The sequence below is a fragment of the Dryobates pubescens genome, chromosome 21 (assembly GCF_014839835.1).
Source record: "Dryobates pubescens isolate bDryPub1 chromosome 21, bDryPub1.pri, whole genome shotgun sequence".
Taxonomy (NCBI): Eukaryota; Metazoa; Chordata; class Aves; order Piciformes; family Picidae; genus Dryobates; species Dryobates pubescens.
This window is the reverse complement of record NC_071632.1, coordinates 1,657,469-1,682,930: the sequence shown is the minus strand read 5'-3', so window position 1 is coordinate 1,682,930 and position 25,462 is coordinate 1,657,469. Positions and strand designations below refer to the sequence as shown.

Below are 25,462 nucleotides of genomic sequence, written 5' to 3'. Positions count from 1 at the left end.
CAGCACATTTCCTCTCCTCCTGGGGAGCAGAGCCCAGGCCCCCTGTGCACAGTGACACCCGGGGCTGAGTGGCTGCAGCAGCCATGCCTGGCCAGGGGTCACTGCTCAAGGCCACACCGGAGGGCTGAAGCACCACAGGGGCCAGGCAGTGCAGGAGCCCACAGCAGGGGAGCTGCTCCTGCCCCACTGCCCCAGCAGGCAGCCTTGCTGGGCTCTCACTGTGGGCCTGATGCCTGCCCAGGGCCCCGAAGTGCTTTCCCTGTGCCTTGAGGCGTTACAAAGGGGCTGCTAACGGTGACTGCCAGCAGGTGACGAAGCTCTCTGGCCCTGGGATCTGTACCTTGCAGCTGGGGCTCTCAAAACACAGCCTGCCTCCAGGCTAGTGTGCTGTGCTCCCTTCCCTGCCTGCTGACCCGGGGGAGGCAGCTCGGCACCACCGCCGGCACCACCGCCGGCACCACCGCCGGCACCACCGCCGGCACCACCGCCGGCACCACTGCCGCTGTGCCTGCTACAGCTGCAGGCACCCTCCTGCGGCATGCAGCTGCTCCTCCAAGTAGAGCAGCTGATCCACTTCGAAGCAGTCACTTGTCCTAGCAGCCAGCTTCTCCAGGCGGCCCCTGAGCTGCTCCTCGCTGGCCCCCTGCTGCCTGGCTTGCTTGAGGCAGCTGTACACAGCCTCGAAGGCTTCGGCTCCCAGCTTCCCGACGGCGCGGCTGCAAACAGAGGGGGGGCACACAACGCCTGGGCTCCTCGGCTGCGTTCGGCAGCCTCCCAGTGCCTTTGGGAGCACCCCGGTGAGCTACTTACTCCCTCATGTGCTTCAGCTTGGCCTCAGCCATGGTGCTGTTGAACGCTCCGAGCCCCGGGGGTGCTCCTGGAGCCACTCTGCTGCCAGTCCCCGAGCCTGCAGTCAATGCACAGCCACAGCCCTGCTCACCCCCAGCCCCTGAGCTCAGCTGTGGGGCCAGGGGCAGGCAGCAGCAGAGGGCTGCTGCTCTTTCCCTGCCAGGGGAACTGAGCACAGCTTGGATCATTAAATGCACATGAAGGGAGAGGCAGGGTTGCAGCTCCAGGGCCCCAGGGCAGCTCTCCTGGGTGTGGGGTGCAGGGGATTCCATCACAGCAGGAGGAGCAGCCCAGAGGAAGTGCTGGCACACAGACACCCAACCAGCAGAGAGCTTCCCAGGCAATGCCTGTGCTCCTCGGCTGTCCTTCCCTTCTTGTGGGAGCAGGCACCTCCCCCCACCAGCCAGAGCCCTCCTGCAGCCTCAGCAGCACTGCAAAGGAGATCTGCTCAGTGTCTCTACCAACGACCTGGCTGAGGGGCTTGAGTGCACCCCCAGCAAGCTCCTGGTGAAACAAAGCTGGGGGATGGTGGCTGACAGCCCTCAGGCTGTGCTGCCATCCCACCAGAGCTGGGCAGGCTGAGAGCTGGGCAGGCAAACCTCAGGAAGCTCAATGAGGACAAGTGCAGAGTCCTGCAGCTGGGCAGGAACAACAGCAGGCACCAGGACAGGTCAGGGGCTGCCCTGCTGGAGAGCAGCTCCAGGGAGAGAGACCTTGGAGTGCTGCTGGGCAGCAAGCTCTGCATGGGACAGCAAGGTGCCCTGGGGGCCAAGAGAGCCAATGGCATCCTGGGGTGCAGCAGGAAAAGTGTGGCCAGCAGGGCTGGGGAGGTTCTGCTGCCCCTCTGCTCTGCCCTGCTGAGCCCACAGCTGCAATCCTGTGTCCAGCTCTGGGCTCCCCAGTTCCAGAGAGACAGAGACCTGCTGGAGAGAGTCCAAGGGAGAGCCAGGAGGATGCTTAGGGGACTTGAGCATCTCCCCTGTGAAGAGAGACTGAGAGCCCTGGGGCTGTTTAGTCTGGAGAGGAGAAGGCTGAGAGGGCTCTGATCAATGCCTATCAATAGCTGAGGGCTGGGGGGCAAGGGGAGGGGGCCAAGCTCTATGGGTGGTGCACAGCAATAAGCCAAGGAACAGTGGAGGCAAACTGGAACAGAGAAGGTTTCAGCTCACCATGAGGAGAAACTTCTTTGGTGTGAGGGTGCTGGAGCCTGGAGCAGGCTGCCCAGAGAGGCTGTGGAGTCTCCTGCTCTGGAGACTTTCCATCCCCACCTGGCTGCGTTCTGTGTGCCCTGCCCTGGGTGCTGCTGCTCTGGCAGGGGGCTGGGCTGGGTGATCTCTGGAGGTCCCTTCCAGCCTCTAACATTCTCTGATTCTGTGAATCATTTGCTTGCTGCAGCTGCTCCCCCTGGAAGTCATCTCCAGTAGCTCACTGAGAGCTGGTGGCTAAAACCTCTCCTCTGATGTCCCAGAACTGGCCACTTCACCCTCATTTGGGTCCTTGCCTTTGGCTCAGTCATTTCTCCCCTTCCCTTCTGCAGTCTCCTTTCATTTCTTTCTCATTATCAGAAAAGAGATCCCACTGCTGTGTTCAAAGTGCTGAGCTAAGCAAAGCTTCATGGAATCAGAGGACTGTTTGGGTTGGCAGAGCCCTCCAGGCCCTCCCAGTCCAACCAGCACCCAGCACCACCCTGGCCATGCACCATGTCCCAAAGTGCCATGGCCACACCTGCAGGGATGGGGACTCCACCACCTCCATGCCCCAGGGGAGGTTCAGGCTGGCTGCTAGGAAATCTTTCTTGCCTGGAAGGGTTCTGAGGCCTTGGAATGTTGTGCCCAGGGCAGTGCTGGAGTCCCCACCCCTGGAGGTGTTGAAGCAGTGTGTGGAGCTGGTGCTTAGGGCCATGGTTTGGTGCTGAGCCTGCAGTGCTGGGTGGGGGTTGGGCTGGGTTGGACTGGACAGATGTGCTCTGTGGGGCTGTGAGTTCTACTTCTCTGCAGTAGCTTAGAGAAGGAATTTCCCAGAAGCTCTCTCTTTTTTTGTTGCCAACTGGAACTGTTTGGGACTGTGCTGAGTGCAGGCTGCTCACAACTGCTGCTCTTACACCCAGAGGCCATCTTACCTGGCAGGCTGCTGTCCAGGACACTCTCCAAACACCTGACAACTTCCTCAATGTCACTGTCCTGTGCCCAAAGGAAGAAAGAACAGCAGGGCTGTGAGCACAGAAGGAAATGCAGACCCCAGGTACAGCTGGCACAACCCCACAGCCAGCCAGCACATGGAACACCAGCAGACTGCAGAGGGGCCCCATGGCTGTGTGCAGAGATCAGCCTGCAGGAAACCTCCTCAGCACTGGGCAGCCACAGCCTGAGCACTGGGTTCCACGACAGGAAGGACACTGAGAGGCTGGAGCAGGTCCAGAGAAGGGCAATGAATCTGGGGAAGGGGCTGGAGAAGAGGGCTGGGGAGGAGCAGCTGAGGGAGCTGGGGGTGGTGAGCCTGAAGAGGAGGCTGAGGGAGACCTCACTGCCCTCTACAAGTCCCAGAAAGGAGGCTGGAGGGTGCTGGAACACTGGCACAGGTTGCCCAGGGAGGTGGCTGAGGCTCCATCCCTGGAGGTATTCAAGGTGAGGCTGGACAGGGCTCTGGGCAACCTGATCCAGTGGAGGATGTCCCTGCTGAGTGCAGAGGGGTTGGACTGGGTGAGCTCTGGAGGTCCCTTCCAACCCAGAGCTCAATGATCTTCAGCCTTCCTCACACTGCAGTCTCCAGGACTTTCTTATCTCCTGACAAAGCTACTTCCAGCCTTCCAAGAAGGCTTTGTCTTCACTGCCAAGGAAGGTGCAGCTTTGCAGGTCAAGCCTGGCAGTGGCCTGGGCTCAGCCCTTTGTGTTGCTCAGCTCACTGTCTAACCCAGGCAGGGAGAAGTGGCAGCCAGGGCTGCCTGGGAACTAGAGCTGGGAGTTGGATCTGATGCCTGCAGTACCCTTGGAGCTTTAACTGAATTTCCCCCTAGGCAACACAGGAGAGAGTCCCACTCTGCTGCAGCTGCCCCTGAGGCAGCCATGGCAGTGGGCCCCCTGGTCAGTGTCTCCACACCAGTGCCTGTGCATGCACACATCACCCAGCCATGCTGCTGGCACAAGCTCTGAACAACCCCCACCCTTCAGTCGTGGCAGGAGCTAAAGGCCATGGCAGGAGCTTCATCTTCCCCTGGCAAAGGAGCTGCAGGTGTGCACAGCTTCCCCACAGGTGCCACATACCTGCTGCTCTGCCTTACTCAGGCTCTGGGAGGCTTCCACATCCTCCTCCTCCTCCTCACTGCCTTCTGAACAGGAGTCAAACTCAGCCTTGTAATATTCTTCTGCAGTTTCTGGGTCTTCAGGGATCTCTGAAGGCAATGATGAGTTTACAGCACACAAAGAGCCTGACCTCAGGGAGAGTAAAATGGATTTCCTGGCACTCAGGATCAGTGCAGCCAGGAAGTGAAATCCAAGGCAGAGGCTCTCAGGTGACAGTGGTCAAGGATGAGAGCAAGACAAGCAGTGTCCAGGCTGTCTCTGGCTCAAGCTCAGAGCCTCACTATACAAAGCTCAATGATCCTAAAGGATCTGTGTTGATTGGGGGTGAAATCCATAGCCTAAGCCATGCTGGGCAGGGCATCAGCCAGAGGAGGGTAACCAAGCTACAGCAGGGGAGACTGAGATCAGATGTCAGGAGGAAGTTGTTCCCCAGGAGGGTGGTGAGAGCCTGGCACAGGCTGCCCAGGGAGGTGGTGGAAGCCTCCTGCCTGGAGGTGTTTGCAGCCAGGCTGGAGGTGGCTGTGAGCAACCTGCTGTGGTGTGAGGTGTCCCTGGCCATGGCAGGGGGCTGGGACTGGCTGAGCATTGAGGCCCCTTCCAAGCCTGGCAGTTCTGTGATCCTGTGCTGCAGTCAAAGCAGGGGCAGCACTGAACTGAACCCAGCTTCTGTGAGCTGCAGCTGAGCCCCAGTTTGGTTTCCTGTGCTGAATACCAAAGCTCAGCTACAAGTGACATCTACCAGGCACACACTTCAGAGGCCAAAACTCAAACCTCTGCCTCTTCCCAGCAGGAAGTTTCTTTTCTCCCTCAGCTGCTGAGTCCTTACCATGGTGTGTGGGGTCAGCCATGCAGAGCTGAGCTGGCTCCTCTCCACCTGCCTCACCACAGCCTCTGGACACGGAGCCACAGGCAGGAGCTGGGGGGGCATCAGGCAGGGCTGCTGAACTCTGCTCCTCAGAGCCCTGAGGCACACAAAGCAGGGTGGGGAGACAGGCAGAGGGAGAGCTTTCAGCAGGATCACAAGGCAGTGGGTGCCCCTGGGGGGCTTGTGGGCAAGCCCCAGCAAAGGCTCTCCTGGGTTTGTGTGTAAGGGATCAGTACTGCCTCAGCCATGAGCAGAGTCAGAGTCCACTGAGCTCCTCTCTGCAGAAAGAGTGGGAACCAGGAACTGGAGAGCACAGCAGAGAAAAGGTAGAAGACAGAGCACTGAGGGAGAAGGATCTCTTTAGGCTGGAGGAGCCTGAGGGTGAGCTCCTTGCTGTTGCTCAAGATGTGCAGGGGGAGTGCCCAGAGGCTGGAGCCAGGCTCTGCTGGGTGCTGCCCAATGCCAGCACCAGGGGCAGTGGTGGAAGCTGAGGCAGAGGAAGTGCCATGGAAACAGGAGGGAAACATTATGTCACTGTGAGGGTTCTAGAGCCCTGGAGCAGGCTGCCCAGGGGGGTTGTGGAGTCTCCTGCTTTGGAGGTATTCAAACCCTCCTGGATGTGTTCCTGTGTGAGCTGCCCTGGGTGCTGCTGCTCTGGCAGGGGGTTGGGCTGGGTGAGCTCTGGAGGTCCCTTCCAGCCCCTAACACTCTGTGACTCTGAGAAACTCTGATGGTTTCTGTGCTGCTTGCACTAGGAGGAGAGGCTGAGGGAGCTGGGGTTGCTTAGCCTGCAGAAGAGGAGGCTCAGGGGAGACCTCATTGCTCTTTACAGCTACCTGAAAGGAGTCTGTAGCCAGCTGGGGGTTGGTCTCTTCTCCCAGGCAGCCAGCAGCAGAACAAGAGGACACAGTCTCAAGCTGTGCCAGGGGAGGTTTAGGCTGGAGGTGAGGAGAAAGTTCTTCCCAGCAAGAGAGATTGGCCATTGGGATGTGCTGCCCAGAGAGGTGGTGGAGTCCCCATCCCTGGAGGTGTTCCAGAGGGGATTGGATGTGGCACTTGGTGCCATGGTTTGGTTGTCAGGAGGTGTTGGGTGACAGCTTGGACTTGATGACCTTTGAGGTCTTTTCCAACCTTATTGATTCCATGATCCTATGACTGTTCCCAAGCTGCCACACTCTCTCTATTGACACTGCACAGAGCTAGAACTGAACAGCCCTGTCTTCTCTTACAGCTTCCAAGCAGAGGACAGCTTAGGCTGGGAGTCAATCTAAACAGCTGCTGGAATGGTAATATTCTGAACTGATCCAACAGAAAGAATGGCCATAGCCATGCCAGGCCCACCAGGGAGAGCAGAGGGCTGGAGCTCCTCTCCTGTGAGGACAGGCTGAGAGAGTTGGGGTTGTGCAGGCTGGAGAGGAGAAGGCTCCCAGGAGGCCTTCCAGGATCTGCAGGGGGCTCCAAGAAAGCTGGGGAGGGACTTTTGAGGCTGTCAGGGAGTGGTAGGACTGAGGGGGATGGAGCAAAGCTAGAAGTAGGGAGATTGAGATTGGCTGTGAGGAAGAAGTTGTTGCCCATGAGGGTGGTGAGAGCCTGGCACAGGCTGCCCAGGGAGGTGGTGGAAGCCTCCTGCCTGGAGGTGTTTGCAGCCAGGCTGGAGGTGGCTGTGAGCAACCTGCTGTGGTGTGAGGTGTCCCTGGCCATGGCAGGGGGGTTGGAACTGTCTGAGCCTTGAGCTCCCTTCCAGCCCTGCCAGCTCTGTGAGTCTCTGAAGTTAGGAAGGACTACAACAACCTTACCTTGAGACTGAATGTCCTCTGAAGGCTGATGTTGCACAGCCTGTCAGCAAATGCATTTCAGAGGGCAGGTCTGGGGTAAGGGTTGCTCAGTCAAAGCCAATCATGTGCTGAACAGAGTTTGCTGAACTCCTCTGAGCAGCTGACCTTCCTCAGCACACAGCCACAGGTTAAGCTTAGCAGTCCAGCCTTCATAGAATCACAGACTGGGCTGGGCTGGAAGGGATCTCCAGAGCTCACCCAGTCCAACCCCCTGCACTCAGCAGGGACATCCTCCCCTGGATCAGGCTGCCCAGAGCCCTGTCCAGCCTCACCTTGGATATCTCCAGGGAAGGAGCCTCAACCACCTCCCTGGGCAACCTGTGCCAGTGCTCAAGGTGCCTCCAGAAGAGGACTGCCCCTCTGGCACTGAAGCAAGCAGGCTGGGACAAGAGAGGCCCAGCAAGGAGGCCTTGGTGACAGCAGCCTCTGCTCACCTGCAGGGCTCCTGGGCTCAGCTGCTGGCAGCTCTGGGTCCTCAGCTCCTGCCTTCTTTTGATCTTTTCTTGGTATTTCTCTTCTGTCAGCTGTCTGCAAATACAGCACACTCCTGCTTAGGCTGTGGGGTCAGGCACAGCACACAGGGTAGATGTGGACAGCCAGTCTGGGGGCTGGTGCTCTGACTGCTGCTCTGGCTGAATAAACACTGTGCTGGCATTCACCCCACAGCCCTGCTCTGCTCAGCAGCTGAAGACATCAGAGGCCTGGCAGCCCTGCCCTGGGAGGAAAGGCTGAGGGCTGGGCTTGCTCAGCCTTCAGAAGAGCAGGCTGAGGGCAGACCTTATTGCCATGGATACAGGACATAAAGGGTGGCTGCCAGGAGCGTGGAGACTCCCTTGGTCCAAGGAGTGCCATGGAGCAGACAAGGGCTGATGGGGACAAGGTACTGCTGGGGAGGTTCCCTTTGGACTGCAGGGGGAAATGGTTCCCCAGGAGCACAGTCAGAGACTGGAATCATCTCCCCAGGGCAGCAGTGCAGTCCCCTGCACTGGCCAGTGTAAGACTCAGCCTGCCAGGCTGCTGGGCCAGCTCACTGCAACTGCAGCATCACCTGGAGAGGTTGGTGCAGGTGAGCCTGGGGGTCCCCTCCAGCCTGGCATCCTGTCATGTTTGTCTTTTCACACTGCCAGTTTCAGCTCCCTCACTGCTGCTGCTGGGGGCAGCTCCCAGACAGGGCACAAGGGCCAGGTGGTGCTCAGCTTACTTCAGCTTCTTTGCCTTCTCATCTGCAGCATTGACCTTCCTCAGCCTCATTCTCTCCCGTGGGGTCATCTTCTGCACTTCAGAGAGCTCCTGCAGCGTCTGCAGGTGAACCTTCCTCTGCCTGCAGTGCAACAGATTGCACACCCTTCCTCAGAGAGCATTTCACCTCCAGGGAGGGGATTCTGCCCCTCTGCTCCACTCTGCTGAGACCACAGCTGGAGCTCTGGGGCCAGTTCTGGAGCCTCTGAGCCAGGAAGGATCCAGAGAAGGGCCAGGAGGAGGAGCAGAGGGCTGTAGCTTCAGGCTGAAAGAGGCATTTTGCTCTTCAGACTGAGGGCTGTTTAGTCCCTCACAGTGCCTGTGACTTTCCAGTTCTTCAGGTGCAGTGTCACTGCTTCAACACCAAATCAAACAACCCATCCAAATCACACAGCTGGCAGGGCTGGAAGGGACCTCAAGGCTCAGCCAGTCCCAACCCCCTGCCATGGCCAGGGACACCTCACACCACAGCAGGTTGCTCACAGCCACCTCCAGCCTGGCTGCAAACACCTCCAGGCAGGAGGCTGCCACCACCTCCCTGGGCAACCTGTGCCAGGCTCTCACCACCCTCATGGGCAACAACTTCTTCCTCACAGCCAATCTCAATCTCCCCTCTTCTAGTTTGCTCCATCCCCCCCAGTCCTATCACTCCCTGACACCCTCAGAAGTCCCTCCCCAGCTTTCTTGGAGCCCCCTGCAGATCCTGGAAGGCCACAATGAGGTCTTCTGGGAGCCTTCTCCTCTCCAGCCTGCACAACCCCAGCTCTCTCAGGCTGTCTCCATGGCAGAGCAGCTCCAGCCCTCTGCTCCTCCTCCTGGCCCTTCTCTGGACACCTTCCAGCCCCTCCAGAGCCTTCCTGGCACAGAGGCTCCAGACCTGGCCCCAGAGCTCCAGCTGTGGTCTCAGCAGAGTGGAGCAGAGGGGCAGAATCCCCTCCCTGGCCCTGCTGGCCACACTTCTCTTGCTGCAGCCCAGCCTCTGCTTGGCTCTCTGGGCTGCAAGGTCTCACTGCTGGCTCCTGTTGAGCTTCTCCTCCCCCAGCACCCCCAAGGCCTTTTCTTCAGGGCTGCTCTCCAGCCAGTCCCTGCCCAGCCTGTGTTGGTCCCTGGGATTGCCCTGAGCCAGCTGCAGGACCTTGCCCTTGGTCTTGTTGGACCTCCTGAGGTTGGCTTGGGCCCAGCTCTGGAGCCTGTGCAGGTCCCTCAGTAGGTATCCAAGCAGCAGCACTACACCTGACCATGACACCACCAGGCTGAAGATCTCAGCCCTCCTAAGCTCAGGACAAAAGCCATCATTTGCACACCCACTGGTGCTGACCCAGCACCTGCACACACTGCACCTGTGCCACTGGCAGTTAGAGCAGACAAATAATTGACCTGCAAAGGCTCTGTCCCCCTCAGTCATCTCCTGTATTGCTGCCCAGCAAGCATTTAAAGCCACTTACACAGAAATGGGAGCAGCTCCTTTCTGCCAGCCCAGTGCCTTGTCTTGCACAGCCAGGTCTGGGAACTTGCACTGTGTGTCCCACCAGGAAATGAAACAGCTGAGGTTAAAGCAATGCAGGCTGCTCAGGTAGCCCCCAGTGCCCTAAGGCACAAACTGCCTGAGCAGACCCACAGAACACATCAGGCTGGAAGAGACCTCCAGGCTCACCCACCCCAACCCCCACCCAGCACTGCAGGCTCAGCACCAAACCATGGCCCTAAGCACCAGCTCCACACACTGCTTCAACACCTCCAGGGGTGGGGACTCCAGCACTGCCCTGGGTACAACATTCCAAGGCCTCAGAACCCTTCCAGGCAAGAAAGATTTCCTAGCAGCCAGCCTGAACCTCCCCTGGGGCAGCTTGCAACCATTGCCTCTGCTCCTGGCCCTTGCCACCAAGGAGCAGAGGCTGTCCCCTCCTCACTGCAACCTCCCTGCAGGGAGCTGCAGAGAGCAAGGAGGTCTCCCTCAGCCTCCTCTTCTCCAGCCTCAACACCCCCAGCTGCCTCAGCCCCTGTGAAGCTCCTGGTTTGGGATTCAGGCTCTGCTCAGCTGCACCCTGGCACAGGCCAAGGGGCAATGGATGGAAACTCCAGCACAGGAGGTTCCACCTCACCATGAGGACCACTATCAGGGTCACAGACCACTGCAGCAGGCTGCCCAGAGAGGTTGTGGAGTCTCCTGCTCTGGAGCCTTTGCAGCCCTGTCTGGATGTGTTCCTGTGTGACCTGTGCTGGATCCTATGCCCCTGCTCAGGCAGGGGGTTGGACTGGAAGCTCTCCAGAGGTCCCTTCCAGCCCCTGACATCCTCTCATCTTGTGACTATCAAGCAGATGGAGGCTCCCTTTGTACCAGGAGTCAGATGAGGCAGGCACAAGTTACTGCTGGGGAGATCCCTGCTGGCCATTCCAATTCTCACCATGAGAACCATCAGCCATAGGAGGAATCCACCCAGGGCAGTGCTGGAGTGCCCAACATTGCACACTTCCAAGACTCAGCTGGGCAGGGTGCTGGGCCAGCTGGCCTAAACCATGCTTAAGCTGGCCCAGAAGATCCTTGAGGTCCCTTCCAGCCCAGGATCCTCTTCATTGCTCACAGCATTGCAAAGGGGAGGATGCATTCAGCATGTCAAGGGACTAGGGCTTCCCTTCTCACTGCCAGGATATTTCAGACCTAGCTGTAGTTCAGCTCTGGAGCCCCCTGCACTAAGGCTCCCAGGACCTGCTGCCCAATCCTCCTCTTCCTCACCACATTTGCTCTGCCTCCATTCTGCTTTGCAAACTGCCCACAGCTGCTGCTGCTTCTTACCCACCTTGAGCTGCTCCTCAATGTAAGGCATTTGGAGGATGTCTGCAGCTGCTGGCCTGAGGGCAGGATTCTTGTTCAGCATACTGCAAGGTTAAAGACCAGAAGCCATCACTGAGCAGTTTTCCTCATTAACCTCCAAGGGTGCTGCAGGAGGGAAGGCCAAGGCAGAGACCCACCTGCAGAGCAGGCTGTTCAGCTGGCTGGGGTATGGAGCAGGCAGAGCAGGTGTGGCCCCTTCTACAATCTTTAGCACCACTGACAGGAAGCTGTGGCCGGTAAATGCGTGGCGCAGGCAGCACATCTCATACAGAACGCACCCCAGAGACCTGGAGGAGCAAAACAGGAGGAGGAGCATGGAGCCTGCAGAGTGACAGCACGCAGGGCAGAGCCACAAGAGTGTGACCCGGCCCGGCCCTAACCCTAACGCTATCCCTAACCCTGGCCGGGCAGCCCGGCTCTGCAGCCCGGCCCTAACCCTAACCGTTTCGGCCCTAACCCTAACCCTGGCCCGGCAGCCCGGCTGGGCCCTAACCCTGGCCCGGCACGCTGGCCCCGCAGCCCTGCTGGGCAGCCGGGCACCGCAGCCAAGTCCCGCAGCCCGGCTCGGCACCCGGGCTCGGCAGCCCGGCCCTAACCCTAACCGTCTCGGCCCTAACCCTAGCCCGGCCCCGCAGCCCGGTTCGACACCCCGGCCCGGCCCTAACCCTAACCTTAACCCTAACGCTGGCTCGGCAGCCCTGCTCGGCAGCCCGGCCCCGCAGCCCGGCTGGGCCCTAACCCTAACCCTAACCGTAACCCTAACCCTGGCCCGGCAGCCCGGCTCCGCAGCCCGGCCCTAACCCTAACCGTCTCGGCCCTATCCCTAACCCTAGCCCGGCTCGGCAGCCCGGCCCCGCAGCCTGGCCCGGCACGCTGGCCCCGCAGCCCTGCTCTGCAGCCCTGCTGGGTAACCGGGCACCGCAGCCAAGTCCCGCAGCCCGGCTTGGCACCTGGGCTCGGCAGCCCGGCTCGGCCCTAACCCTAACCCAGGTCCGGCAGCCCGGCCCCGGAGCCCGGCGCGGCACTAACCCTAACCCTGGCCCGGCAGCCCGGCCCCGGAGCCCGGCTCGGCAGCCCGGCTCGCAGCCCGGCTAGGCCCTAACCGTAACCCTAACCCCGGCCCGGCACCCCGGCCCCGCAGCCCGGCTCGGCAATCGCCCTGCCCCTAACGGTGGCCCTGGCCCGGCACCCCGGCCTCGCAGCTCGGCTCGGCACTAACCCTAACCCTAACCCTGACCCTGACCCATCAGCCCAGCCCGGCCCCGCAGCCCGGCGCCGCAGCCCGGCTCGGCCCTATCCCTAACCCCTAACCCTAACCCGGCCCCGCAGCCCGGCTCGGCAGCCCGGCGCGGCAGCCCTGCCCCGCCGCCCCGCAGCCTGGCGCGGCAGTCCTGCTCAGCAGGCCGGTACCGCAGCCCGGCTGGGCCCTAACCATAACCGTAAGCCTAACCCTAACACTGGCCCGGCAGCCCGGCCCCGCAGCCCGGCGCTGCAGCCGCTTCGGCAGCCCAGCCCCGCAGCCCGACTCGGCCCTAACCCTAACCCTATCCCTATCCCTAACCGTAACCCTGGCCCGGCAGCCCTGCTCGGCAGCCCAGCCCCGCCAGCAGGCCCCGCAGCCCGGCTCGGCAGCCCTGCTGGGTAACCGGGCACCGCAGCCAAGTCCCGCAGCCCGGCTCGGCACCCGGGCTCGGCAGCCCGCCTCGGCCCTAACCCGAACCCGAACCCTAACCCTAACCCTGGCCCCGCAGCCCGGCTCAGTCCTAACCCTAACCGTAACCCCGGCCCCGCAGCCCGGCTCGGCAGCCCGGCGCGGCAGCCCTGCCCCGCCGCCCCGCAGCCTGGCGCGGCAGTCCTGCTCAGCAGGCCGGTACCGCAGCCCGGCTGGGCCCTAACCATAACCGTAAGCCTAACCCTAACACTGGCCCGGCAGCCCGGCCCCGCAGCCCGGCGCTGCAGCCGCTTCGGCAGCCCAGCCCCGCAGCCCGACTCGGCCCTAACCCTAACCCTATCCCTATCCCTAACCGTAACCCTGGCCCGGCAGCCCTGCTCGGCAGCCCAGCCCCGCCAGCAGGCCCCGCAGCCCGGCTCGGCAGCCCTGCTGGGTAACCGGGCACCGCAGCCAAGTCCCGCAGCCCGGCTCGGCACCCGGGCTCGGCAGCCCACCTCGGCCCTAACCCGAACCCGAACCCTAACCCTAACCCTGGCCCCGCAGCCCGGCTCAGTCCTAACCCTAACCGTAACCCCGGCCCCGCAGCCCGGCTCGGCCCTAACCCCGGCCCCGCAGCCCGGTTGGGCCCTATCCCTAACCTTAACCCAGGCTCGGCAGCCCGGCCCAGCAGCCCGGCTCGGCCCTAATCCTAACCCTAACCCTTAACCCTAACCCTAATGCTGGCCCGGCAGCCCGGCCCGGCCCCGCAGCCCGGCCCGGCCCTAACCCTGGCCTGGAAGCCCGGCTCTAACCCTAACCATCTCGGCCCTATCCCTAACCCTAACCCTAGCCCAGCCCCGCAGCCCGGCTCGACAGCCCAGCCCCGCAGCCCGGCCCGGCAGCCCGGCCCCGCAGCCACTTCAGCATCGCGGCCCAGCAGCCCGGCCCTTATGCCCTGATCGGCAGCCTGACTCCGGCAGCCCGGATCGGCCCTAACACTAACGCTAACCCTGGCCCGGCAGCCCGGCCCCGGAGCCCGGCCCGGCAGCCCGGCCTCACAGTCCGGCCCCGCAGCCCGGCTCGGCACCCCAGCTCGACAGCCCGGCCCCACAGCCCGGCTCGGCCCTAACCCTAACCCTGGCCCGGCAGCCCGGCCCCGCCGCCCCGTCCCGCAGCCTAGCGCGGCAGTCCTTCTCGGCAGCCCGGCCCCGCAGCCCGGCTGGGCCCTAACCCTAACCGTAACCCTAACCCTAACACTGGCCCGGCAGCCCAGCCCCGCAGCCCGGCGCGGCAGCCCTGCTCGGCAGCCCGGCGCCGGAGCCGCTTCGGCAGCCCGGCCCCGCAGCCCGGCTCGGCCCTATCCCTAACCCTAAGCCCGGCCCGGCAGCCCGGCTCGGCAGCCCGGCCCCGCAGCCCGTTCTCACAGTCCGGCCCCTCAGCCCGGCCAAGCAGCCCGGCCCAGCAGCATGCTCTGCCCTGCACCTCACTCAGCTGTGCTCAGCTCACACAGCAGCAGCTTCGGAAACAGGAGACATCACAGAATGGTAGGGGCTGGAAGGTACCTCCAGCAATCACTGAGTACAGCCCCTCTGCCAAGGAGGGAATCACCCAGGGCAGGGCACAAAGGAGCACATCCAGGTGGAGTTGCAAAGTCTGCAGAGAAGGAGACTCCACAACCTCCCTGGGCAGCCTGCTCCAGGCCTCCAGCACCCTCACACCAAAGAAGTTTCTCCTCATCTTGAGGTGGAACCTCCTGGCTTCCAGCTTGTACCTCTTGTTCCTTGTCCAAACGGAGCCTGGCCCCTTCACCCTGACCCCCAGCCCTCAGCTATTGATAGGCATTGATCAGATCCCTCTCAGCCTTCTCCTCTCCAGACTAAACAGCCCCAGGGCTCTCAGTCTCTTTTCCCAGGGGAGATGCTCAAGTTCCCTAAGCATCCTGCTGGCTCTCCCTTGGGCTCTCTCCAGCAGCTCTCTGTCTCTCCTGGACTGGGGAAATGAAAACTCAGAAATGGGAACTAAATTCTTTCAGCCTTTTCTCATCACACAGATGTTCCAGTCCCCTCACCATCCTCATATCCTTTGCAGGGCACTCTATATCCCTGTCCCTCTAGGACAGGGGTGCCAGGAACTGGAAACAATACTCCAGATGTGGTCTCACCAGGGCAGAGTAGAAGGAGAGGAAAATTTCCTCTGACCTGCAGGTCACACTCTTCTTAATGTGCCCCGGGATGCTGTTGGCCTTCTTGGACACCAGGGCACATTGCTGTCCCATGGACAATTTAGTGCCCAACAGCACTCCAAGGCCTTTCTCCATGGAGCTGCTTTCCAGCAGGGCAGCCTCTCACCTGTCCTGCTCCATGGTGGTGTTCTTCCCCAGCTGCAGGACTCTGCACTTCCTCTTGTTGAAGGTTCCCCTTGGCCCAGCACTCCAGCCTGGCCAGACCTCATTGGGGCTGCTCAGCCTGGAGAAGAGGAGGCTCAGGGGAGACCTTCTTGCTCTACCTGACTCCCTGAAGGGAGGTTGTAGCCAGGTGGGGGTTGGTCTCTTCTCCCAGGCACCCAGCACCAGAACAAGAGGACACAGTCTCAAGCTGCCCCAGGGGAGGTTTAGGCTGGATGTTAGGAAGAAGTTCTACACAGAGAGAGTGATTGCCCATTGGAATGGGCTGCCTGGGGAGGTGGTGGAGTCCCCATCACTGGAGGTGTTCAGGAGGAGACTTGATGGGGTGCTTGGTGCCATGGGTTAGTTGGTTGGGTGGTGTTGGATGATAGGTTGGACTCAATGATCTTGAAGGTCTCTTCCAACCTGGTCTGGTCTGGTCTATTCTACTCTACTCTACTCTACTCTACTCTACTCTACTCTACTCTGTCTCTGGAGGTTCCTTCCCACCCCTAATATTCTGTGACTCTCTGAAGTCTCTAAGTGAAAAACACCAAACACCCAAAGGTTTTTCTTTTCAACTAAATCCTTTCTGCTGGCATTTCTGCCTCTGAGATAATTTAGAGCATATCCTCTGAGAAGCTCCAGGATGGAGTTTGCCTTACAGCTCAGAGCTTTTGAAGCAGAGACATCTGATTGCTGATCACTCTGCATGACCTTTACTTCATGCCCTCAGAGCATGATGCAGCTGGAGGAGTGGCTGCACAGACAGGCATTCAGGATGGCACTGAAGGGCCTGCACTCAGGTAGTGATAGGAATGGGGGGAATGGATCCCAGCTAGAGGAGGACAGAGTTAGATTAGACCTTAGGAAGAAGTTGTTCCCCATGAGGGTGGTGAGAGCCTGGCACAGGTTGCCCAGGGAGGTGGTGGAAGCCTCCTGCCTGGAGGTGTTTGCAGCCAGGCTGGAGGTGGCTGTGAGCAACCTGCTGTAGTGTGAGGTGTCCCTGCCCATGGCAGGGGGGTTGGAACTGGCTGAGCCTTGAGGTCCCTTCCAACCCTGACAGTTCTGAGATTCTGTGGTGCCGAGCAGTGTGAGAGCCATTAAATTAACACAGCAGCTCCCAAATGCCTTCAAATGCTGACCTAGGAAACAAACCCACCTGACAGAGCATGGAGACTACTCACCAGATGTCAGACTTTGTGTTGTAGCCCTGGTGCTTGAGTGCCTCTGGACTCATGTAGTAAGGTGTGCCAGTGAATGTGGTTGCCAGGTCACAGGAGCCCAGCAAGAGACAAGAAACTCCAAAGTCCCCTGAAGGTGACACAGAAATCAATGGATCTAAATCTGCATCTGCTCCTAGAAGCTCCTTGTGGTGCCTGCCAGGCATGGCAGTGACTGTACAGCCAAAGCAACCTGCCACTGCTCTAAAATACCTGGTGGCTCAACACCAAAGCACTCCAGAGCCCCAGAGAACTATTGAAGAGGCCTTACAAAGTCACAGAACCTTAGGCTTGGGCTGGAAAGGATCTTAAGGATCATCTGGTTCTAGCCTCCTTGTCATGGGCAGGGACACCTCCAGGGACAGCTCATCTGATTCAAAGCCCTGGCTCAAAGCAAGGCCAACTCCAAAGTTCCATGAGTCTACACAGGTGCAGGTCCAGGCAAGCTGGAGCAGCCTCAGGTCTGCAGATTTCACTGCCCCTCTAGGGCTCAGGTCTGCAGCTGAGCTGCATCAGACATGGCTTCATCCAAGCCTCCAGCAGCCTCCTGTCAGTGAGGATTGTTCTCTCAGGCTGAGAGAGACTCACAGAATGTTAGGGGCTGGAAGAGACCTCAAAAGCTTGTCCAGTGCAAGCCCCCTGCCAGAGCAGGGTCACCTAAAGCACATCACACAGGAACACATCCAGGCAGGTGTTGAAGTTCTCCAGAGAGGGAGACTCCACAACCCCCTGGGCAGCCTGCTCCAGGGCTCTAGAACCCTCACAGTGACAGAATTCTTCCTCCTGTTTCCATGGCACTTCGTCTGCCTCAGCTTCCACCACTGCCCCTGGTGCTGGCATTGGGCAGCACCCAGCAGAGCCTGGCTCCAGCCTCTGGGCACTCCCCCTGCACATCTTGAGCAACAGCAAGGAGCTCACCCTCAGGCTCCTCCTCTCCAAGCCTAAGAGCCCTCAGCTCCCTCAGGCTCTCCTCATGAGGAAGATCTTCCACTGCCTGCAGCAGCTCTGTGCCTCTGTGCTGGACTCTCTCAAGCAGTTCCCTGAGGTCCTTATTGAGCTGAGGAGCCCAGAACTGGACACAAGATTCCAGATGTGGCCTCAGCAGGGCAGAGTAGAGGGGGAGGAGAACCTCTCTGACCTACTGACCACAGCCCTTCTAATGCTCCCCAGGATGCCCTTGGCCTTCTTGGCCAGCAGAGCAGATTGCTGGCTCCTGGCCAGTCTCCATGCACTAAGACCCCCAGCCCTCTCCAGTCTCACCAATCTTCAGGAGATTGTTTTTCATGAAGATGTTCTTGGCTTTCAGATCCCTGTGAAGAATCCTCCTGGAACACAGAAAGGAAATTCAGCCTCAGCTGACCTGAAGCACTTGTGGTCACCTATCAAGTATGCCAAGCATTTAACTCCATGCCTTGTGAGGAAGGCCAGCCCAGCACAGCTAGGGGCTAACCCTGTCAGAGACATCACACAGATGGCAGCAGTAAAGGGCTTCATGGAAACACAGAGCTGCATCCACAGACATCCAGGAGCAGGAGGAGAGCCACAGCAGCCTGGATAATAGCAATGCACACAGGGGTTCAGGAGTGGCAGCCCTGCCCTGGGAGGAAAGGCTGAGGGCTGGGCTTGCTCAGCCTTCAGAAGAGCAGGCTGAGGGCAGACCTTATTGCCATGGATACAGGACATAAAGGGTGGCTGCCAGGAGCGTGGAGACTCCCTTGGTGCAAGGAGTGCCATGGAGCAGACAAGGGCTGATGGGGACAAGGTACTGCTGGGGAGGTTCCCTTTGGACTGCAGGGGGAAATGGTTCCCCAGGAGCACAGTCAGAGACTGGAATCATCTCCCCAGGGCAGCAGAGCAGTCCCCTGCACTGGCCAGTGTAAGACTCAGCCTGCCAGGCTGCTGGGCCAGCTCACTGCAACTGCAGCATCACCTGGACAGCTTGGAGCAGCTGAGCCTGGGGGTCCCTTCCAGCCTGGCCCTGTGTGACTCTGTGTGATCCCAGCTTGAGAATTCAGTTGGTTGGGTTGGAAGGGATCTCCAGAGCTCATCCAGTCCAACCCCTCTGCACTCAGCAGGGACATCCTCCTCTGGATCAGGCTGCCCACAGCCCTGTCCAGCCTCACCTGGAATATCTCCAGCCACGGAGCCTCAGCCACCTCCCTGGGCAACCTGTGCCAGTGTTCCACCACCCTCCTGGTGCAGAACTTGCTCCTCACATCCAATCTCAATCTGCTCTGCTCTAGTCTGAAGCCATTGCCCCTGGTCCTGTCCCTGCAGGCCTTTGCAAACAGTCTCTCTGCAGCCTTCTTGTAGCCCCCTTCAGGTACTGGCAGGCTGCTATTATGTCTTCCTGTAGTCTCCTCTGCTCTGACCCTTCAGGTCCAGGTCCTTCCTGTGCTTAAGGCTCCAGAGCTGGACACAGCTCTGCAGGTGAGGTCTCCCCAGAGCAGAGCAGAGGGGCAGGATCCTCTCTCTCCATCTCTGGCCACACTGCTTTGGATGCAGCCCAGGCTGCCCTTGGCCTCCTGTGCTGCAGTCTCACACTGCCTGCTCCTGCCCAGCTTCTCCCCCACCAGCACCCCCAAAGTCCTTCTCCTCAGGGCTGCTTTCTATCACTCCTCCCCCAGTCTGTACTGACACTGAGGATTGTTCTGGCCCAGGTGCAGAGCCCTGCCCTTGCTCTTGTTGAACCTCATGAGGTTCACCTGGGTTCACCTCTGCAGCCTGTCCAGGTCCCTCTGGATGCCATCCTGTCCCTCTGGCACATCAACAGCAGCACTCAGCTTGGTGCCATCTGCCTGGTATGTGGACTAGGAGGCCAGGAGTTCACATTTCTCCAGTGATAGTGTGGAAGGCAAAAGAACTTACCAAAGAGGAGCAGTAAGGGAAAAGCAGAGCTGGCTGTTGCAGCCTCCCTTTCCCACCACCAGCTGGGCACAAACAGCTTTGTCTCAGATTCTTGAAACCTGACTTTTTGACTTGGCCCTTATCAAAACTGTGCCTGGCACTGAAGGACATCTACCACTGCCCTGCTGGCAGAGGGAGTAGAGAAGGTGCTTGCAGGGTAGCTGATTAGTTACACCTTAGGTATACAACACACCCCTAGGCAGGTCTGAGCCTATCAGCAAGCCTGCTCACCCCCCTCCCCAGGCAAGGCTCCCACAGTAAGTGCCTGTACCTCTCATGCATGTAGCTGACTCCAAGTAACAGCTGTATAAACCAGTCCAGGATCTGCCTCTGAGGGAATATCTTCCCAGATTCTTTGTACTCTTGAATTTTAGAGTCCAGATCTCCACCCTGGAAAACATCACAAGAGGTTTGTACATTTCAGGTCAGTGTCTCTCGATCCCTTCTCCTTCAGCACAGCGCAGCACTCCCTCCACTTTCTTAGACCTTCAAGCTCCCTACCGTGCTGGCTGAAAAGGAACACTTGCACAAGAACTCTGAAGGCCCCCAGCACCAGAAGCACACAGCTGAGGAGGAGGTCTCTGGCTGCACAGGGAATCATAGGATGGTCCAGGCCAGAAGGGACCTGCAAAGCTCAGCCAGTCCAGCCCCCTGCACTCAGCAGGGACATCCCCAACTGGGATAGGATAGGATAGGATAGGATAGGATAGGATAGGATAGGATAGGATAGAATTAACCAGACCAGGTTGGAAGAGACCTTCAAGATCATCACATCCAACCTATCATCCAACACCACCTAATCAACTCAACCATGCAACCAAGCATCCTGTCAAGTATCCCCCTGAACACCTCCAGGGATGGCGACTCCACCACCTCCCCAGGCAGCCCATCCCAATGGGCAATCACTCTCTCTGTGTAGAACTTCTTCCTAACCTCCAGCCTAAACCTCCCCTGGCACAGCTTGAGACTGTGTCCTCTTGTTCTGGTGCTGGGTGCCTGGGAGAAGAGACCAACCCCCACCTGGCTACAACCTCCCTTCAGGGAGTTGCAGAGAGCAAGAAGGTCTCCCCTGAGCCTCCTCTTCTCCAGGCTAAGCAACCCCAGCTCCCTCAGCCTCTCCTCACAGGGCTGTGCTCCAGACCCCTCCCCAGCTTTGTTGCCCTTCTCTGGACACCTTCCAGCATCTCAACATCTTTCCTAACCTGAGGAGCCCAGAACTGGACACAGGACTCAAGGTGTGGCCTCAGCAGTGCTGAGCACAGGGCACAATGTCCTCCCTGCTCCTGCTGGCCACACTGTTCCTGATGCAGGCCAGGATGCCATTTGCCCTCTTGGCCCCCTGGGCACACTGCAGGCTCATGTTCAGCCTACCATCAACCAGCACCCCCAGGTCCCTCTCTGCCTGGCTGCTCTCAGCCACTCTGACCCCAGCCTGTAGCTCTGCATGGGGTTGCTGTGGCCAAGGTGTAGAACCTGGCACTTGGATGTGTTCAGTCTCCTGCCCTTGGACTGAGCCCTTCAGTCCAGCCTGTCCAGGTCCCTCTGCAGAGCCTCTCTGCCCTCCAGCAGATCAAGATCAGGTTGCCCACAGCCCTGGCCAGCCTCACCTTGAATATCTCCAGGGATGGAGCCTCAGCCACCTCCCTGGGCAACCTGTGCCAGTGTTCCACCACCCTCCTGGTGCAGAACTTGTTCCTCAATCCAATCTCAATCTGCTCTGCTCTGGTCTGAAGCCATTGCCCCTGGTCCTGTCCCTGCAGGCCTTTGCAAGCAGTCTCTCTCCATCCTTCCTGAGGAAGCAGGTCAGGATTCTCTTAGTATGACACAGTATCATCAAAGTGTTGTAAGAGAGTAGACCTTGGCTCTCTTGATGTGAATCCACAAAGCTGAAATCACCTTTGCTCACCCAGACAGCTGCCTGGGGAGGGCTGTGGTGCAGAAACCACCTGAAATATGCAACAGATATAAGGCACATGGTAGCCTGATGAGCCCAGGGTGGCCTCCTGCAGGCACAAGGCTCCCTGCAATGTTCAGCAACAGAGAAGGTTGTTCTGAATGACCTTCCCCCCTGCCTGCCTGCCTGCTGGGCCAGCTCTGCCCACTGGCAGCACACCTGGCAGCCACATGTGCATGGATGTGACTGGGGTGTGGGCCAGGGGAGCTGCCATTCACTAAATGAAAGGCATTGAAGGATGTCTGCTAGGGGGATTAAAAAAAGGCATCACCATGCAGCCCAGGAACCCTCTCTCCATGCCCTCAGCTTTGCCTGTGTGGTGGGTTGAAAATTCCCCCCAGCATCAAATTGCCAGAGCAGCTCAGCTGGGAGCAAATGCAAGCTACAGCCTCCAAGGGGGTGCAGTGAATAGGTACAACATGTCCAGGAGTCACAATATGCACAGGGATTGACAGCACAAGAAGCCCCCTGGACACAACCAGGGGGCTAATAACAGCTTCCCCACCCCCTGCCCCCTTCCCTCCATCCCCCTGTACACAAGGGACAAGAGGAACAGCAGAGAGTTGTTTGTGAGTACTTAGCCACAACAAAGAACACAGCCAAGGGCAGCAGAGGCAGGGCAGAGGCAAGAAAAAGAGGCAAAGTCAGTTTACCCAGCTAAGATGTATGGCAGATGCCTGCCCAATGGGATCCTTTAGAGCTTCTTTTCCTTTCTGCACCCAAGGGGGACTTATTTACCTTCCACCACATTCTGCTCAATATCTGTGGAACATTTTCTAGGCACAGCCTGAAACTCCCCCAGGAAGCTGTAAGATGAGCAGGAGGACTCAGGCAGAGAGAGAAAAGACCTCTTCAGTGAAGACTCCATGTGCTGGAGCCTGCTCAGAGAAGGACTTGGACTTTGGAATCTCTCCCTTCCCTCTTCCAGCCAAGGACAGCACATGACAAGGACATCTCTCCCTCCTCTCCTCCAAGCCCAAGGGGCAGCACCCAGCCACAGCATCTTGCCAGGGGTGGTAACAGAATTGTCTTCCTTTTCTCTCTCTCTCTCCCCTTCTGTTACTAAGCAGCCTGGCTCTTGGTACCTGGCCTGCTTTGTGCCTTTAATGCCACAAGGTGGGCATGTTCAAAAAAGAGCAGACTCTCTCCCCATCCAGACTCAGGCAAGTGTTAAGTGCTCTCATTTCACAGCACACCACTTGGGACATGTGTTGGAGCTGGTCACCTCCAGCTGCCCTTGGGGTTAACACAAAGGACCAGGCAGCAGCCCAGTGCAATCCTCTCTGCCATAACTGTTGACTTGTGGGTGCTGGGGGAGGAGAAGCTCAACATGCAGTGCCTGGGCTGCAGCAAGAGAAGTGTGGCCAGCAGGGCCAGGGAAGGGATTCTGCCCCTCTGCTCCACTCTGCTGAGACCACAGCTGGAGCTCTGGGGCCAGTTCTGGAGCCTCTGTGCCAGGAAGGCTCTGGAGGGGCTGGAAGGTGAGCAGAGAAGGGCCAGGAGGAGGAGCAGAGGGCTGGAGCTGCTCTGCTCTGGAGACAGACTGAGAGAGTTGGGGTTGTGCAGGCTGGAGAGGAGAAGGCTCCCAGGAGGCCTCATTGTGGCCTTCCAGGATCTGCAGGGGGCTCCAAGAAAGCTGGGGAGGGACTTTTGAAGGAGTGATAGGACTGGGGGGGGATGGAGCAAAAGTAGAAGTGGGGAGATTGAGATTGGATGTGAGGAAGAAGTTGTTGCCCATGAGGGTGGTGAGAGCCTGGCAGAGGTTGCCCAGGGAGGTGGTGGAAGCCTCCTGCCTGGAGGTGTTTGCAGCCAGGCTGGAGGTGGCAGGGAGTGATAGGACTTGGGGGGGTGGATTACACTGAACAGTTGCAGTGAGCAAGCCTGCCTCTAAACTCCCCATTGCTCTGGCTTCTTTGTCCCTGAGCTCTGAGTCTCACCTGAGCAGGCAACAGCAGAGGGCTGGTCAGAACCACGCCCAACAAGCCACGCCCCACGGAACAAACAGTAAGCTCAGACTGAGCCATGAAGCAGAGTGGGCTGTGCTGCTTGGACAAGCCTGCTGCCATGCACCTCCTCTGCCAGAGGAAGCTGCCAGGCCTCACCTCACAGTACTCAGTGACAATGCAGAAGCTGTCCTGCTCCAAGAAGCTCGTGTGGAATTTCAGGATGGCAGGATGCTCCAACCTGGAGAGCAGCTCTGCTTCCAGGTTGGCTTCAACTGTTTCATCAGGCTTGAGGCCTCCCACTGAGATTTCCTTTAGAACCTTTCTAGAGGAAAAAAAGAGAAATCTTTGTATCAATAAACCCAGAAGAATAACAAATATGACACCTCTCACCCTAAGCTGCAAAACCAAACCTGCATTAGGTCATTTGGCAACGAGAGGCCAGGAGGTGCCTAGCAGCTGAGGGAAGGGCCATGGGCATTGCCTGCCTGGGCTTTGGTAAAGCCTTCCCCAGCAGACTCCTGCAGAAACTCATGGCACAAGGCTTGGCTCAGTGCCCTCTGCACTGGATAAAGACCTGGCTGATGCTGGAAGGTGTCCAGAGAAGGGCAACAAAGCTGGGGAGGGGTCTGGGGCACAGCCCTGTGAGGAGAGGCTGAGGGAGCTGGGGTTGCTTAGCCTGGAGAAGAGGAGGCTCAGGGGAGACCTTCTTGCTCTCTGCAACTCCCTGAAGGGAGGTTGTAGCCAGGTGGGGGTTGGTCTCTTCTCCCAGGCACCCAGCAGCAGAACAAGAGGACACAGTCTCAAGCTGTGCCAGGGGAGGTTTAGGCTGGATGTTAGGAAGGAGTTATTCCCAGCAAGAGAGATTGGCCATTGGGATGTGCTGCCCAGGGAGGTGGTGGAGTCCCCATCCCTGGAGGTGTTCAGGAAGAGCCTGGATGAGGCACACATCATACCTGAACTGTCAGTGACTCTAGCTGAGCTATGGCAGAGCTATGAAAGGACAGCTTCACAAATGATTAAGCTTTAAGCCCTTAATAAACAATGTTGGTAAAAAGAAGAACCAATCCATGAAACCCAGCACAGACTTCTGCTCTGCTCCTTGTCAGGACCATGACAACATTGACCTCAGCTCTGAGGGCCCTTTCCACAGAGTGTATCTGCCAGCAGCAGTTCTCCAAGGCAGGAGACTGGGGAGAGCTAAGCTGGGTGTGGTTTCACTGGTGATGGTTCAAGATCTCCAGAGGTGCACATCACCATGGGGAGGGGAGGCTGGGATTTTCTAGCTATATCCATTCTGTCTGCATGAGTAAGTGAGGAAAGCCTCAGATAAAGGCATAGACAGACAGAAGATAGACATTCCAGACAAACTGACTGACCCAGCTTCAGCTGGAATGCTGAGTCAGCATAAAGACAGGCTGAGGGAGCTGGGGGTGTGCAGCCTGGAGAAGAGAAGGCTCCAGGGAGACCTAAGAGCAGCCTGCCAGGACCTCAAGGGGGCTACAAGAAGGCTACAGAGAGACTGTTTGCAGAGGCCTGCAGGGACAGGACCAGGGGCAATGGCTTCAAACTAGAGCAGAGCAGATTGAGATTGGATGTGAGGAGCAAGTTCTGCACCAGGAGGGTGGTGGAACACTGGCACAGGTTGCCCAGGGAAGTGGTTGAAGCTCCATGCCTGGAGATATTCCAGGTGAGGCTGGACAGGGCTCTGGGCAACCTGATCCAGAGGAGAATGTCACTGCTGAGTGCAGAGGGGTTGGACTGGGTGAGCTTTGGAGCTCCCTTCCAGCCCAGCCCAGTCTGTGATCCTATGAAAGTCTGCTCCCATCTTGTCCTCACTAAAGCTGAGCAGTTTAGGCTGTGCTGTAACACCACACTGAGAGATGAGACAGGAAGAAGACATCTGAGTGCAAGCAATATGGCCCAGACATTTCCCTTCACAGCCTGGGAAGGGATTACTTACAATTCTTCTCCTTGCTTTGCCCTTCTGTCAGAGACCAGATAGACATTTCCAAAGCTTCCACTGCCAAGTTTCCTCACAAAGCTGTACCTCCTTGCAACCACAGCACCTGAGCAAGCAGGATGAAGCCTGGCAGCAGCCACATGCTTAGCAGTTTCTTGAAATTTCAGCATGTCTGTGTGGCAGAGTTGACACAGATTGCTCTGGCAGGCAGCTTGCAACACCTCCTAGTCTCCCCTGGATGTCCACAGGCAGCCCTGCAAACAGAAAACACTCCACAGTGCTATTTGTCAATGCATTATCCTTGCAAGAGCCTCTTCTAACTCTGTGCTAGTGTTTGGAGCTTGGGCTTGCAGCAAGGCACAAATTACAGACTCACAGAACTGTCAGGGCTGGAAGGGACCTCAAGGCTCAGCCAGCTCCAACCCCCTGCCATGGCCAGGGACACCTCACCCCACAGCAGGTTGCTCACAGCCACCTCCAGCCTGGCTGCAAACACCTCCAGGCAGGAGGCTTCCACC

The 25,462-nt window shown here is 58.7% G+C and overlaps 1 protein-coding gene across 1 annotated transcript; it reads right to left on the bottom strand.

Annotated features, from left to right (window-relative positions):
- Positions 1-511: 511 nt before the first annotated feature.
- On the bottom strand, positions 512-25,122 carry NEK11 (NIMA related kinase 11). Its single transcript, XM_054171310.1, has 14 exons — positions 24,945-25,122; positions 23,141-23,306; positions 19,356-19,474; positions 17,438-17,502; positions 16,142-16,268; positions 10,886-10,964; positions 9,533-9,603; positions 8,050-8,169; positions 7,283-7,376; positions 4,975-5,110; positions 4,110-4,237; positions 2,969-3,029; positions 811-907; positions 512-716 (listed from the first exon to the last, which is right to left on the bottom strand). Exons 1-14 carry the CDS (start codon positions 25,112-25,114, stop codon positions 512-514), a joined length of 1,638 nt encoding a protein of 545 aa, XP_054027285.1. The 5' UTR covers positions 25,115-25,122.
- Between the last annotated feature and the right edge of the window lie 340 nt (positions 25,123-25,462).

Coding starts and splice junctions, on each gene's coding strand:
- NEK11 (XM_054171310.1), bottom strand. CDS start 25,114: ATGCTGAAATTTCAAGAAACTGCTAAGCATGTGGCTGCTGCCAGGCTT. Junction 7,377..8,049: donor GAGAAGGCAAAGAAGCTGAA/GTAAGCTGAGCA, acceptor CTGTATTTGCAG/ACAGCTGACAGAAGAGAAAT. Junction 908..2,968: donor CCTGGACAGCAGCCTGCCAG/GTAAGATGGCCT, acceptor CATTGACTGCAG/GCTCGGGGACTGGCAGCAGA.